Source organism: Haliotis cracherodii, unplaced genomic scaffold (genome assembly GCF_022045235.1).
Source record: "Haliotis cracherodii isolate W230 unplaced genomic scaffold, xgHalCrac1.p SCAF_16, whole genome shotgun sequence".
Lineage (NCBI taxonomy): Eukaryota > Metazoa > Mollusca > Gastropoda > Lepetellida > Haliotidae > Haliotis > Haliotis cracherodii.
The window spans coordinates 11,836,734-11,852,224 of NW_027266271.1; the positions used below are offsets into that span (position 1 = coordinate 11,836,734).

Here is a 15,491-nt window from a genome sequence, read left to right on the forward strand (position 1 = left end):
TGCCAAGAAAACAAATGAAACGCATTCAGGTCGCGGTGACATGCATTATTCGGAGGTCGTTTGACACGGCAGTGAAAACAGTTCCGAGTTAATCTGAGCTGTGATTAACTAAGCTCACGTATTTGCAATTCGGGTAATGTGTAGAAATACTTGTTTTTGTATATTTTAAACTTTAAAGAGACTTAGTCGATGGACGTTAAGTTAATTTTAGTTACTTTTTGGGTGTTACCAATTACAACTGGCAATAGATCTACAACAGATTAGCGAAACATGCACGCGGCAAACAGAATATATGTGTTTGCGGTAAGGCTCGAGCTACTCTATACTAGCGTATAGTGAATTAGCATCACATGATATCAAAACTTTCTTTTCTATGAATATGTACATAATCTACATTGCTAAGTTGGTGTACATTAACAAAGCGAACCTGACCTACGTGTGCGCGTATAAAGAAATCGTTGTATACAGTCATTATCATAGCTGATATTTCACTTTAACAATGACTGCACGTTCAAGATTATATTGCTCATATGTAGCGACCATGCATGCATGTGTGCGTGAGTGAGTGAGTGAGTGCGTGCGTGCTAGTCCGGATGTATGTTGGTTTTATAGTTGAAAAGAAGACGAAGACGTTTCCGTAGTCATTCAAGATAATGCAATGGCAGTTAGTTCATCGTCACAGGCAGAGCCTGGCAGTTTGTCATGACAGCGAGTGGTTAAATATTTAATATGAATCGGGTGCATACAACTGTCGAACCGGCAACGGAATGGCAGACAAACGAAATTACACCCCACGTTATGTACACGGCATCGGCAATAGGCGAACAGCTTTACTATTCTTATTGAACAGCATTCATTCATTACTTTATGACAATAGTGCTAGCCAAATGAGATACCATGCCACAGTTTAACATGGATATACCACTCAAATACCGCCTCCGATCCGGCCTGCCCTTCTCATCAAGTACCATCTTTTGGTATGGCGCGCCTAGGGGTTCGAACCACCGACCTTCCGCTCTACGGGCAGGCGCTCTGTCCACCACACCACGGAGGCTGTTGCATTCAATAAGAATTCATCTTTTTATTGGCACATAATTTTAAGTAACTCGCGCATACTTTCGTCATTACGTGCATGATATCAGTGTATAATTATGGAAACAACCCTGTCTGTATTTATACACGTGATAACACAGCCGTCTGTGATATCTTGTCATTGAAGGACCTTATCTGTTCTCATATCGTTTATCGTAAACACTCTTGGATCACCAGGTGAGAATGAACCTGCGTGTCCCAAGATCCGATTAAAGAGAGGATCAGGTTGTGACCATGTACATGTAGACCCCGTTATTTGCCACCTCGTGGGCCCCTTGCTCATGCTGTCAACCACTCGTTGCCTGGCCTAGACTTGATTTGGTAAAAGCTACCATGACAAATGTAGAATATTGCTGATTTTTGTCGTAAAACAACATTCACTCGCGCATTTCGTATCTATATTTATACATGTCTATTGTTTTGTAGTTGGCGACACCAAACGATCTGTGTATTGTTAGACGTACTCAAAGGATATGTACCGATTCAGTCGTCATTTTAAAAATAAAAATAAACACGATTTAAGAACACATAAGGAGATAAACAACTTTTAAAAGATAGTTTTTTTTATGTCAGATGGGCCAGGTTATAGATCTATCAGTGGTCAGCCCATTCCCTTAATAGGCCCACTTCACAAGAACGAGAATTGTAGCTGACGCATTGAAATTACAAGAAGCCACCTTGTGGAATGTTAATGTGTTATACAAAATGAGTGTGTATTTATTTACAAATGTAATATTGTCGACGTACTTCAATGCTTAAAAGCACACATTGTAGAATGGAGCCCCCACTCCCATCTTTGCTATGGACTCAGCGTAGACGAGACTTTGCGATATCGTGACGTCATTCATTCAAAATGATATTCAACATGGCGGCATGCGATGTCTAAGGTGGTGAGTACGGAGCGTTTAATCCAACATAGATTAATAATCACCTGCTATCTTGGTGGTTGTGGGTAACGGGACATTCACGATTCGCATATAATGACATATACAATTGCACAGACATGGGGAATTTATGATAGAGATGTTCCTGCAAGCGCGATCAGACTATCGACTCGGTGGCAATCGTAAGAAAAACAAAGCTGACATTGTTATGCCCGATTATGCAGTCTGACATCCACGGAGGATTTGAAGCAGATTTGGGTTCAGTGTTACTTATGTTGGTTACGTACAGATTCTGACACCAATGGCTACAATTTAAACGCGAATACGTAAAATGCACATTGGGTGTAGGCCATTTGATCTCAAATTTCTTCTCCATCGCTAACCACGATCAGCAACCTGTTTAACAGTTTTTTGGATGCAGCTGATGCTGATGTAAAATGCAGATCTCCTTCTTGTATCCGCATAACTGGAGTAGTGCTTTTTGTGTGATGGGCAATAATGAGGGGTAGGCAATAATATTATTCATTATTTATGGTATTTATTTTTGTCTCTTTATGACAAAATTTGATGTGTAGAATCTATGCATGGGCAGTTGATGGCCAGTGCCAACTATGAACCAAATTAAATGCCTTTCATATACGGCTGGGATAAGTCCAGATTTACTATGGGGTACCCTAACCCCTGTTACCAGAACCCTTCATGCCCGACCCTACCTGGGTACCTGCTGTAGAGCGGGGTACATAAGGGTCTCAAGCGCGGGGTACATAATATCCATTTGGGAATGTTGTTTTACTGGAGCCCTGGCAAAACGTATCAAGATACACGTATGAAACAATCCGGTTATGCATAGACTTAAGTTGACTGAAGCTGTATTTTTATACAAATATATAAACATCAGAAAGAAATGCGAACATTAGTGACTTGTACTGTAAATATGGAGTTATAGTGATTTTTTTTGCATTTAACAATATATCTCATGCCTAACCAAGGAAGCTGGTAGTCCTGTTGGTACCCAGGTCATACCAGAGTTACCTGTCCCTTCTTTCATACAGTCATATTTAGTTACCGTGTTCGACGTAATAAGCGCCCAGGGCGCTCTCAAAATTAGGAATAGGGGGCTCTTATTAGAATATTATTTTGGTGAAAAAAAACAGAGTTGAAAGATAAATTTTATGGTTTAAGCTGACAACCTGAAATGTTTATGTACGACAGATATATTTTTCCAGAATTAAATTGCCCATAATTAAGGGTGCATATAACACACGAGTGTGTATCATACGCGAATAAATAAGTCTTGTGTACATTGATCAGTTGGAAGGGGTGCTAATTGGGATTGTTCACTTGCCAATATATTAACAAATATCGCCCTGGGCGCTTATTGGACCGGGCCGCTTATTACGTCGAATATGGTATTATATTTACCATATTCGACATAAATATTCTCAAAATTAGAAATATGGGCGCCTATTGGAATATAATTTTAGTGAAAAAAAATCAGAATTGAAAGATTGTAAATAGGGACACGATTTTGCTGAAATTATTATGTAAACATTCTTGAATGAAATTTTGAATAAAATTATTAAAATAGATTACAAACATAAGTCCAGATATACAATGAACACTTAGTTAAACAGTGTAAGAGAGGGGTTAACTTGCGTAATTCAATACAGATTTATTAATGTTCTATTTCCGATGACAGTCATATATACTAGTATATGACTGCCTGAAATGATACTACTAAAGAAAAAGTCAGTGCATATTACATACAAGAGATATATTTTTTCCAGAACTGAAATGCCCATAATTAGGGTGTACATAACACATGAGTGCAGCGTTAGAAATTGGCACTAGTCCTATAGTCCTTACCAAACTGCCCAATAGTAAAGGTATCCTAAGGACTAGTAGAAATTGGCCCATTTTAAGGGTTTTGCTATATGTTATCATTATAAGGACTAGTGAAAAAAACCTGTTAGTTTCTAACCCTGGAGTGTGTATTAATATTATTATACTCGAATAAGTAAGTTGTGTGTACTCTGATCAATCAGAAGGGGCCCTTATTGCGATTGTTCACTTGCCAAAATATTAGCCAATATTGCCATGGGCTTCAGCTTTCGAAATACCACTTAAAGGTACAGAATGTTATCGAGATGGTCTTTATTGATTTATTATATATATATATTTCATTATGATTCATAAGCAGTATATCCTTCCTTAATCACTGGTAATCAGATGTCTGTTAAATTGATAGGTATTTTCAGTAGGATATTTATTATTCATTAAGATTCATTTTGAATTTTAACATGATTAGTTTATGATCACATTACCAGTAGGAAACTAAGGAAGAAAAAGTCCTCAATGTTTAAAGTATGTCAATTAAGTAGTGAAATTGGCATCACAATGCTAATTGTTTCATAAATGATCATACCATTCAGCGTTAGAAACTAACAGTTTTAGACCAATAGTCCTTATAATGATAACAGCAAAACCCTTAAAAACTAAAAAAGGGCAAATTTCTACTAGTCCTTATGATACCTTAACTACTGGCCAGTTTGGCAAGGACTATAGGACTAGTGCCAATTTCTGATGCTGCCATGACATCATCGATAGTAGGTTGTGTTATCAACTGATGGTTATTTTGGTGAGTTGGCCCCAACATATATATATATTGTCATGATTACGTTAAAATGAGTGTTAGACATTTTATGAAATAGCCGGTAGATATCACAATCGTTTTTTTGTGTGATGATGATCACAATAAAGTTACCATTTGCTAAAAACAAATTGTTAGCCATGACTGTCACCATAGTGGGCTTTTCATGTTCATTGACATGTAAAAAGTGTCGACTCTCGCCGTGACAGAAAGGACTCTCAGATATCTGTTTAGTGTTACATTTGGATGTTGCTGTAAGCATGGTAAGAAGATAGTGATATGTTGTCCCATAAAAGTGTGACGAGCTAGAGAGAACTAAGTAACAGGAGCCATTTCAGGATCAAATAAACAGTTTGTGTCAAGGTTGTTTTCTGTCTATAAAACTTGCTTGTTTATGTCTCATTTCTTCAAAGGAAATACAATAATGTGGACTGTGCAGCGTATCATAAGTATTTTACCAGTCATGATGAAAATGAGAATAAAATATGTCAGAAATTTTTATTTGAGGATGAAAAGGTAGGAATACTGAAATGTCAGTTTAGTATATACTTAAAGGCTGCAACACAATTTCTAACGTTTTGGCCTTTAACATATGTTACATATGTATCAGTGTAATTGCTTGTGTACTTCAGTATGTTGCAATGAGAAGTGTACTGCCATGTGTCAAGTCTAATTACTAATTGAACTAAGGCAGTGTTGCATTCCCTTGTCATGTAGGTCATATCCATGGCGTTGCTTGGTTTGCCATGCCCAGTCTCTTATCATGCATTTTACTTTTGCGTGTTGGTGTTTCAGACTTATATTAAGTCAACCCATAGGCAAAGGCTATGCCAGTGTTGATGGCTTGGAACAGCAAATCTTGTTTTAGTACTTATATTAATCATATTTTGATTCTTATGAAAATGGTGTATGGTTTTTGAAAGTTATACTGCTAGTGCCGACCCATATGGCTGCAGAGACATACTAGGATGAGACCAACGTTCTACTGTGACCTAGTTGTGTGCATGATGTGTCATAGTACCCAAACAATATGGATGGTCACACAATGGGTTATTGGTCATCACGATATGGCCACACATTTTATGTCTTGTATATTGCTTCCATGGTTTAGTGGGTAGAGCATCTGTCTGGAGAGCGGCAGGTCGGTGGTTCAATCACCTGCAGCGTCATACCAAATACATTTTGAGATGGTACTTGCTGTTATCTTGGCTGGTGCTTGGCATTAAGGGGATAAAACAAGGACTGGTTGACTCTGAGTCAGTGTACTGTGTCAAAATGGAGTATCAGCTTTTGAAATTGGCACTAGTCCTATTGTCCTTGCCAATAGTGGACCAAAGATATTAGTTTCTACCGCTGGGGTATTCATACTATGTCTGGTCTAGCTCTATAAGACAAGCATTAGTCCAGTATAGTACATGCAGCAGCACACAACACAGGCATGCGCATCGCTATGTACGAGCAATAGTCTTGAATGCGATGTTAAACACAATTTCTCCTCCCCTCCCAGTGCTAACTTATTATATGTAATAAAGGACATGTTAGCATGTTCAGTGGAAAAAATAAATGCTAAGATTGCAAGATGTTTTTTTAAAATTTTGAAATGACATTTGTATGTATTTACACTTGTGAGAGAACACACATTGTAGTAGGCAATACATTATGTAAAATAATAACAGTTATGTTTTTAACTGATTTTTGCAATTTTTTTTGTATCTGCAATCAAAGATGTAATGGACATTCAAATTAAAATAGATTTAAACTAGTTCTGTTTTATTTTCTGATGCTCAGAGCATTTTGATTGCTCCCATTTAGCATGTATATAGAAATGTTGTGAGGAGAAACAGCTTTGACTTGTGACTTTTTTCAAGGATGTGTAATGCATTTTTAACTTTCATTTTGATATACAAAGAATGTTTGTTCTCGGAAAACTATTTTAAGGTTATGGTGTGTTAACAACATGTAAAAAACTACATATGTTAACATAACATTGGAGTGAAGTGAAAACGTTTTTGTGTTCTAGAAAGTGTTTTGTACAATCTCTATGACCTTTTACAAGTTGCCATGACATCTGTGAACTTTGTATGTAAATTGTTGTTTTCAATGTGTCAATATGGTTAGTCACCGAATAGCACAGTAGTGTTGACTGTCTTCTTTTTCTCATTGCAGGTAGAGTGAAGTTGGATGACAAATTACCAGCCAGACATTGGATGCTAAGTTTGAGGAGTGATCTGTTCATTAATTCCTTTCTTAGCTAGACGGGGAGAAGTATTTACTTCACTGAGCTGGTGCAAGCCAGTTAGAAGGAAAATAGGTTATAAAATATGGCAACGGATCTTAACGATTTTATGCCAAATGTGACTACACAGGATACGAAGAAGCGTTTTCTTGTTCATACCGAGCTTGTGCCATATTTGAGCGACCCAGGTAGCTCGCTTGTATGTGAGGATATTGACAAGTTTATCGAAGGATTAATAGGATGGGTCAATTGCAGCAACTACAAGGTAGGTCGATTATTCTTACGTCAAGAATCTAAAACAGTTCATCCTTTTTTGCTGATGACAAGCCAACACATTAACATATTTTTACCATTGTTTATCATTTAAAATGGGCCTTGTAATTTATAATTAAATGACGTTCATTTTCAAGTAATCAACCATCCTTTTTGTAATGCTGAAACATCACTCAGGGCTTCAGATTGACTGTGACATGGGCCACTGGCCCCTGAAATAGTGACCCTCCATTTCTACTATATAAAACAGTATGAGTCTGGGGATAGAAATGCATTCCTTTTCATTTGTGCTTCGGGGCACTCCTTTTATGGATGTTTAGGTGTGCTTTGGTGAGTAAAGTGTGCCATACAAGAGAATACTTTTCAATAAAATGAGAAACAGCTAATTTGAAATTCTGGCTGCTTGTTTATCGTCTCTTCCTTTTCTTGTATGAAAGCACATGGATCAATGGCTTCACAAGATAATAAAACTTGCCGTACAGTATTTTATTGAACAGAATGTCATTTGTGAGCGTGCCCTTCAGGCACCAGGTCTTACTTTAACATTGCCATTAGGGATGTCGCGATACAGAAGCCATGATACGATACATATCTTGATGCTGCATATACAACATTCTGTGTCCATAGACTCTCTCATAAAGGCTAAAGAAGGACAACTGACTAATACCAATCAACGTGACGCATGAGTCAAGTCAACTATTCTGTATGAGAATATGATAAGAATTCTTAACACAGTTTACATACCGTTTTATGACAGGCAGCGAGAAAAAGCTGTCAGTCTTGTTATCGGCAGCAGTAGAAACTAACAATTAGAAAAAAACAACTAAAAATGGCAAATTTCTACTAGTCCTCATGATACCTTAAGTATTGGGCTGTTTGGCAAGGACTTCAGGACTTGTGTCAATTTCTAACGCTGTTAACAGGCCAGTTTTGTATCTGTAAGGTGACCGAGAAAGTTACGTGGAATTGAAAAAATAGTTTGTACTTGCTTATTGATATCGATGCAAGATCAACATTGACAATGGATACAGGGTTAAATGTGAATAGATGCCAAATTAAGTGTATCGGTTATCGTATCATGCTAGTTTCAAAGGTGAATCGCGACACCACGACTTGGCATTATGGAAGTAACCAAGTTATTGGCACTTAAATAAGAGGAATTTTGAATTTGGAGTCCTATGGTCAGATGATATTTCTGCAACCTGGCCAGTTTGTTGATGGGTTGCATGCAGGTCAATCTGGAGCTCTGATTACTGTTATTAATTTGTAAATATGAATATGAATTCTGAATGCAAATAACAGTATTTCAACAGTGATGTAATTGTTTTGTATACATACTACTCCACCTGTGATAGGGATATGTTCATCTCTCCGTTATACACAGAACTGATTCTATATGGCAAGTGGATATTTAAATAGAATGATTTTCCCTATCACAAGTTGAGTAGTATGCAAAAGAAAGGTAAGTGGCTATTATAGTATTATACATGCACATTATATGCATTTTTGACACATATGAACATTAGAACTAATACAAGAAATGACAACATGACAAGAACATGACAAGAACATGACAAAAAGATGACATGGATAGCACCACCTGATGCAGCAACTTTGAATACATGATTGTCAACACCGACTGTCAACAGCATCTGTTACTAGTGTCACTCAACATTGATTTCATGAACACTGATCGACAGGTGCATATGCAGTGTGCAGGCGTTTTAAGCCATCAGTGATACAATTTCAAGTTAATAGCGAGGATTGGTGTTTGACAAAAAACATTGCCTTAATGAGACTAATTTTGGAGTTTTTACTGTCAAAGATGGGTTTTGAATGATGTCTGACACTGTCAGCAGCACCTAGTTGGACTAGCTGGTTCAGTGATTGTCATCCTCTTGGGTACTTTGTTTTAAAATCTATATAGGGATGTAACCGTATGTCGATACTGTATTTTATCCATGCACACATTTGCTGATACGATCAATAAATCCCTTAATCCCATGAAATATGACCAGCTAACTATGAAGCAGAAATTGGGACATAATATATATATTTTGATAGATGATGCAAGATGTTTTCTGACATATATATATATAAATATGCTGTGTTTGCTTGTCTGTGAACCATTTGGATATTGCCTCATTTTCACACCCATGTCTTATTCTCATGTCTGTTATCAGTGCAATGGATGATGCATGGTTCATAGGAAATTGAAATAAATATCCATTCTATTCACCATGGTCAATGCCAAAGTTGAAATGCTGATTTTGTTTTGATGAAAAAGGTTGGAAAATTGCACGAGCCCACTTGCATGGATAAGTTGTCGAGGTTATAGGTTCTCGAACGGCGAGTAGAACTTCAAATAGTTTAGGGGAGTATTGCTATATGTTATCACTATTTGGTCTAGTCGACATTCTTGGTTAATTTCCATCCCTGTTAAATACTACTGATAACTAGTCTTAATGGGTATTAGGAGTGTGTACACCACGCTTCCATACTGCCCACACACATGGATGATTCAGTACCACTTGAGCTGAAGTACTCAAGTATGTATTTCACACTGTATTCCTTTGAGAGTATGAGATATGACGCCAGGAAAACCGGGTTCTCATCACTTCAATTCATGTTGATATGTCTGTACTGCTATATGATTTCTTTATATGTTTTTGATACTTATAATACAGTTTGATACCCCAATGATTAATGTCGAGGCATTTGTTGGAAGTCACAGCCTAAAGGGGTGCTTATGTTCTCCTTAATGTAATATTGATCATTATGTCAAATATAATTAAGCATTTCAAGCCACCAATTACATGTAACAAGTGATGGACCAGGTGACAAATACAGCTCCAGGGAATGCATGTTGCTCTGACATGAAGGGTCGTCACTGTTGTGTTCTCAGGGGTCATTGACCAGACCCCTTGACAGTCTCATGCACTACATATACCCTTAACCTTAAGTGATCTTGAGTCATTCAGATGAGATATTGCTTGTAGACAGTTTTGCATATCTGTCCAGTAGGGATTCAGTACTAAGCTCTGTAAGCTCAATGTGTTGAGATTCAGCTGCTAGGATGAAAGTATGGGATGGAGGGGTACTCATGCTTAACACTGGGGATCTGTCATTGTATAAGAAAGCAGGGATAATTGCATCTAGAAGGGGCTCATGTGCTTTTAGCCTCTAAATTTGTAAAAAAAAGGCCCACATTTTCAAAGGCAGTAGGGCATCTTTTGGGGTTAGAACTTAACTCAAAACTTTACTAGCTGGAGTAAGATAAATTGTCCTTGTGTTAAAACAATGAAGAATTGGGAAAATCTGTACTAGCCACGGGCTAGCCAGCTAGTGTTAAGTTGTAACCCTGATTTCACATGTTACTGTATGGCCAGTGAGGTTGTACATCTTGAATATTTGAAATGTTCAGATATAGGGCCCATGTCCGAAATATCCTTGAGTCAACCATGGGAACAGGGGAATGATTATGTTGATCGTGGTTCATCATTATATCAACATAGTATGGGTTGAAGAGAATTAAGTCATGACTAAAACATTTTATGTAGATTACATTTGTATACCAGTGTGAAATGATGGACGTCACCTGCACATTATACAGCATATTAATGTGTACATAAGGGGGTTAACATGTGCTTAACGTGTTAAAGTCATAAAACTAAGGTGAGTTTAGTCAGAAAATCAGCCAACGTAAAATTAGACTCTGCCAAAGGTTTCTGCAGTAGAAGAGCTAATTATCTCCTGAAAACAAGATAAACATCAAGAAGGTGGTTATTTCTTAGCCTGCCTGTCATGCTTGAGAAGAAAACACTGACAAGTACATAGTGTCGTCTACATGGTATGGAGGTGGTTGCTTGTTTACTATCTTAGTCGGCCCCTGTATGTATTAGAAGTAGTTGGTAGGTTGTTGATGTGGAGTATCCTGACACTTCCGCCTGCTTCATTGCAGGTTATGTGGTTCATTGTTGTATTTCAAGCTTGTTGCTATCTTGAGGGGCTGGGTAACCTTTTGCCTTGTCAGCATACATGATATATAAGATGTCAAATTGAAGTAATGGACAAGAGAATGGTCATCCACAGCATGCCTTGGGAAGACTAAGCAGGGAACACCTGCTCAGTCAACTGTTTGACTGGGTTGAAGTAATCCCATGCCATTGCATGTCTGGTTGGATTCGGGGTTAGAAATGTTCCCCATGCTGATCGTAAGAAGTGACATGGATCTGATGGTAAATCTTAACTGACTGTGAAAGTCCAGTTTCCACCCTTGCTGAACTTTGCTGGAATTTCCAGGCTGGATTGTAGTGCCACCAGTGGCTGTTATGACTTAGGTCCCTTGTATGTCCCTCCTATTAACCAACGTCATTCCATCTGTCATATCACTTGCCTTTGCTTCAAACAAAATGGCGGCACCCAGTCAAGACTGAATTGATAATCAAGATCTGAAAAGATTTGGAAAATATCTGTTGACGCCCAGTTGATGGTACACATACTTTGCAAATCCTTCTGTTGGCCGAAATCTGCATGTTGAAATCCATGTTGTTGTTGATGTCTACTTTGTTACACAATTTTGATTGGACTATGCATAGACTCGTTAGCCCAACCAAAATGTAACATCGGGATTCCAGCCTAGTTTGACTTTTACAGAGCTCCAGATAACCTTTTGAGCAATTGAGTTTAGGGTTTCTATTTTAATTGGGTTATTACATTTTTCACTGGGTAACCAATATTTTTTCTCATCTCTTCATAACTCTATTGGGTTTTTCTTCAAAAGAGTGAACATTTTAAGATTTAAAAAAATCAAAAAATGTTTTAGATGTATATTACCATGATAACTGTTCTAGATATATAGGCTTGACTCGGAAAGTAAATTAGCTCGTAATTGTAGTTTTGAAATGTATTTTGTAAGCATGATGAAAAATTTTCATTGGGTATTTACGCATGCTATTTCTATACATTTAAGTTTTTCATTTAATGCATGCATTTCTGTATGCAAGTTAATTGAAATTAATTTGGTTTTGACTATTTTGGGGGGTATTTCACACAAATACGCAGTTTTTCTGTTGCCCTGCTTTTGTCAGTTAATCCCCTTGCCTCCGGAAGATGCAGATGGCCAGGCTCAGTGACTTACTTGATGGTGTGTCTTTGTTCCCTGACAGCAGGGATTGTTGCTCATATCAATCAGTGGATTGTTTGGTCCTTACTTGATTATTTACTGACTGATGTCTGATTTCATATAGCTAGAATGTTGTTGAGAGTGGCTTCAAACAACAAACAAAAATCTCCATCTCATAATATATCACAACTCTAACTTTATCTCAGAGAAATTGGCTTGTGTTTACAGCACCTTCATGAATAATGACACATGCATAGACACCATTGGTCACATCCAACAAGTCACATGCTAGTCCACAGCTTAATTGTTTGTGGGGCGGTCGGGTAGCCTAGTGGTTAAAGCGTTCGCTCGTCATGCTGAAGACCCGGGTTCGAATCCCGACATGGGTACAATGTGTGAAGCCCATTTCTGGTGTCCCCCGCCGTGATATTGCTGGAATATTGCTAAAAGCGGCGTAAAACCAAACTCACTCACTCACTTAATTGTTTGTGTAAAATAACAAGAGTAAGCAACTGCAAGTCCCTCAAGATTGTTACTAGTCTTGGACAAACCAAGTTTCTGTGTCTGACCTTGATATATGGGTACACTGTAAGTCTGTAACACGTACTAGCTGCATACCTTCAGCACTAGCCAGGTTTGGTTGCTTTGGATGAGTGGCCAAGTGCCTCATATTACCCACGCTTTCACAGGTACTTGTATTTGTGAACTATTTGTCAGCACCATCAACTTGAACATTTCTGTAGATGATGTTCTTCTGTTCGAAGTTATAAATGAACATTAAAGGTTCTACAAACTCTACATCAAGCTCTAATGTTAAAAGTCATCGAGTTAATGGGTTCTTGTTAGGATGTTAAAATTTATGGCATCCCTAGATTAAAAAACTAGTGAAGCAAACTCTCATGACCCCAATCTCCCACTTATTTTGATCACTGTTTGATATGTATAGACAGTGTTTGAAACAGTTTTAAAACCCAACAAGACAGTCAGGCAGGTGACCCATTAGTGTTGCCTTCCCATCTTCAAAGTTACCTGCCCGCATTCAGACATTATGAACGTTGAAAAATCTTGGAAAATAGGAGACACATTGCGTCTTGATTCAGTTGAAATAATGCAAAAAATTACCTGAGAATCTGCTGGGAGTTATAATACAACTGAATATGTAAGTAGTCTTAACACTATCTGCCAGAATGTTGGGCAGGTGGAAGAAACTGTCATGCCGCCCAACAGAAAAGTTACCAACCATGGGCAGGCGGGCTGCCAGTTATTTCAGACACTGTATGTAGATGATCTGTTGGCAGACAAGTATTTCAGTTTGTGTGGTAAAGAATGTTGTGTGTTGATTGTTCAATCACAAACTCTTCTAATGAATTGAGAATTGTTTTGTTGTGTCAAAATCCCAGACCGTATGCTTCATATATTTTACAAAACTGTTTGAATTATTGTAAACATTGTGTGAGGTAATAATGGTTGTTTAAGAATGTCCACACCCGAATCATGTGATGGAATTTGATGAACTGGAAACATTTGTGATTTAATATCATACATATATTGGCAAGCAGTTATTTGCTCATTAAGTGATACACAATATTGTGTTGGGTATTGTTAGGAAATGTGACGCCATTGTCACATGCTTGTGTCGGAGATGGCTATAAACACAGCTGTCTCCTGGTGCAGCCTCTGTCAGACTGACCTGTGTTAAGCCGTGTCTATTCTCCAGCAGCAGTGGATTTCTGTGGACAATTCGTGCCAGATGCAGACTGTGTTGCCTTGATTAAAAAATCAGGATATTTGTAAATTAAAAACCTGAGTTCAACAAAACCTGGGGCATGGGTGGGTCATTGATCCAAGGTGTCTCATCGTGTTGTGCAGAGTTGCTTCCCTTTATGGTGCCAGGATCTGCTGGTTATGTGTCGGAAACTGATTATGCTCTTCTGTGTGTCAGGCCCACTGCACTTTTTTTTTTACAAATATATAAAGTCTGTGCCCCTTTGTCATTCTGTTTAGCATGTTCTGTAACTTATAGACCCATGAAGTTCTGGGTAGAGAATAAGTTTTCAGCAACCCATGCTTGCATCAGGCAACTATGCTTGTTGTAAGAGGCGACGAACAGGGTTGGGTGGTCAGGCCCTCTGACTTGGTGGTTGCACGTCATCATATCCCAATTGCGTGGATCGATGCTCATGAAATCAATCACTGGATTGTCTGGCCCAGACTTCATTACTTACAGACCACCATCATATATCTGGAACATTGCTGAGTGCGGTGATATACAACAAACAGACATCCTAACAAAACTAACTTGTAATCCTAATTCTCTCAATCACCAAACATATCTCCAAACTTTCTGCTTTGGACGAATTTCTTTTCATGCTTATTGAATATTGAACATACATGTATAAAAATTTGATTATGATAACGTTGTGAACCAAATTGTGGATTAATGCTTTGTTCAAGCGTATGCAGTATTTCAGATTGGTTAATTTTCTCGGACATTGACTGATTGTCATCCAAATCGTCTTTAAGATATTTTTCAAATATGGTAATGATACAGTGGAATGTCCTTTGTAATCTTGACAAGATCATGGAAATATCCTAATGCCATTTGCCTCCAGCAATGTGCCTGATATGGTTTTGACATGTGTATTGTGCATGTTTGGTATACACTGTGGCCCACCCAGGCTAATAGGGTTGAGACCACTGGCACTGAAAGTGTCCATGATATCAGTGTTAGGCATGATAGGCTTGATAAATTACACTATCGCTGACCTGTACATAAAGGCTGCCCCATTAAGCTGTAGGTGGTCATCATGGCTGTTTATTTGTCCATTTCTCATGGCTACTTTGTGTGATTGACATGCCCACATTTCGATATAGAAATAGGTGAATAGATGTAAATGTTTTCTATGTTGAATGGTCACGGAATAGTGTCAAAGCATGTATTGACAGAGTCATCTGGAGCATGCTGGGGACTGTCTTGTTTGTCCTTATATCGGAAGCTTGTATGGTCATATAGGTCATGATGGGAGCACGTGTTATGTTCAGTGGAGGATAAATATCTAAGGGGTAGCTGGGTCAACTTCACCATCTCTCAACACAAAACTTTTCAGGGGATTTTCATTTCGGTCAATAAAAAATACAGCTCTGATCATCATATTTGTCTGTGAAAATGAACGACATCTCCTTTATAGCTGTTAAAATAAGTTGAGTGAAAATCAGTCCACTTGACACACC

General features: G+C 38.0%; 1 protein-coding gene across 3 annotated transcripts in view; it reads left to right on the plus strand.

The window, feature by feature from the left end:
* The first annotated feature begins 1,942 nt into the window (after positions 1-1,942).
* LOC139463825 (CLIP-associating protein 1-like) overlaps positions 1,943-15,491 on the plus strand; it is a 149,266-nt gene continuing 135,717 nt past the window's right edge. For all 3 annotated transcript variants that reach the window (XM_071245181.1, XM_071245191.1, XM_071245196.1), the window contains exons 1-2: positions 1,943-1,982; positions 6,793-7,127. In XM_071245181.1, the coding sequence (XP_071101282.1) occupies positions 6,948-7,127 (180 nt within the window). In that variant the 5' untranslated portion in view covers positions 1,943-1,982; positions 6,793-6,947. The remainder of the gene's footprint in view (positions 1,983-6,792; positions 7,128-15,491) is intronic.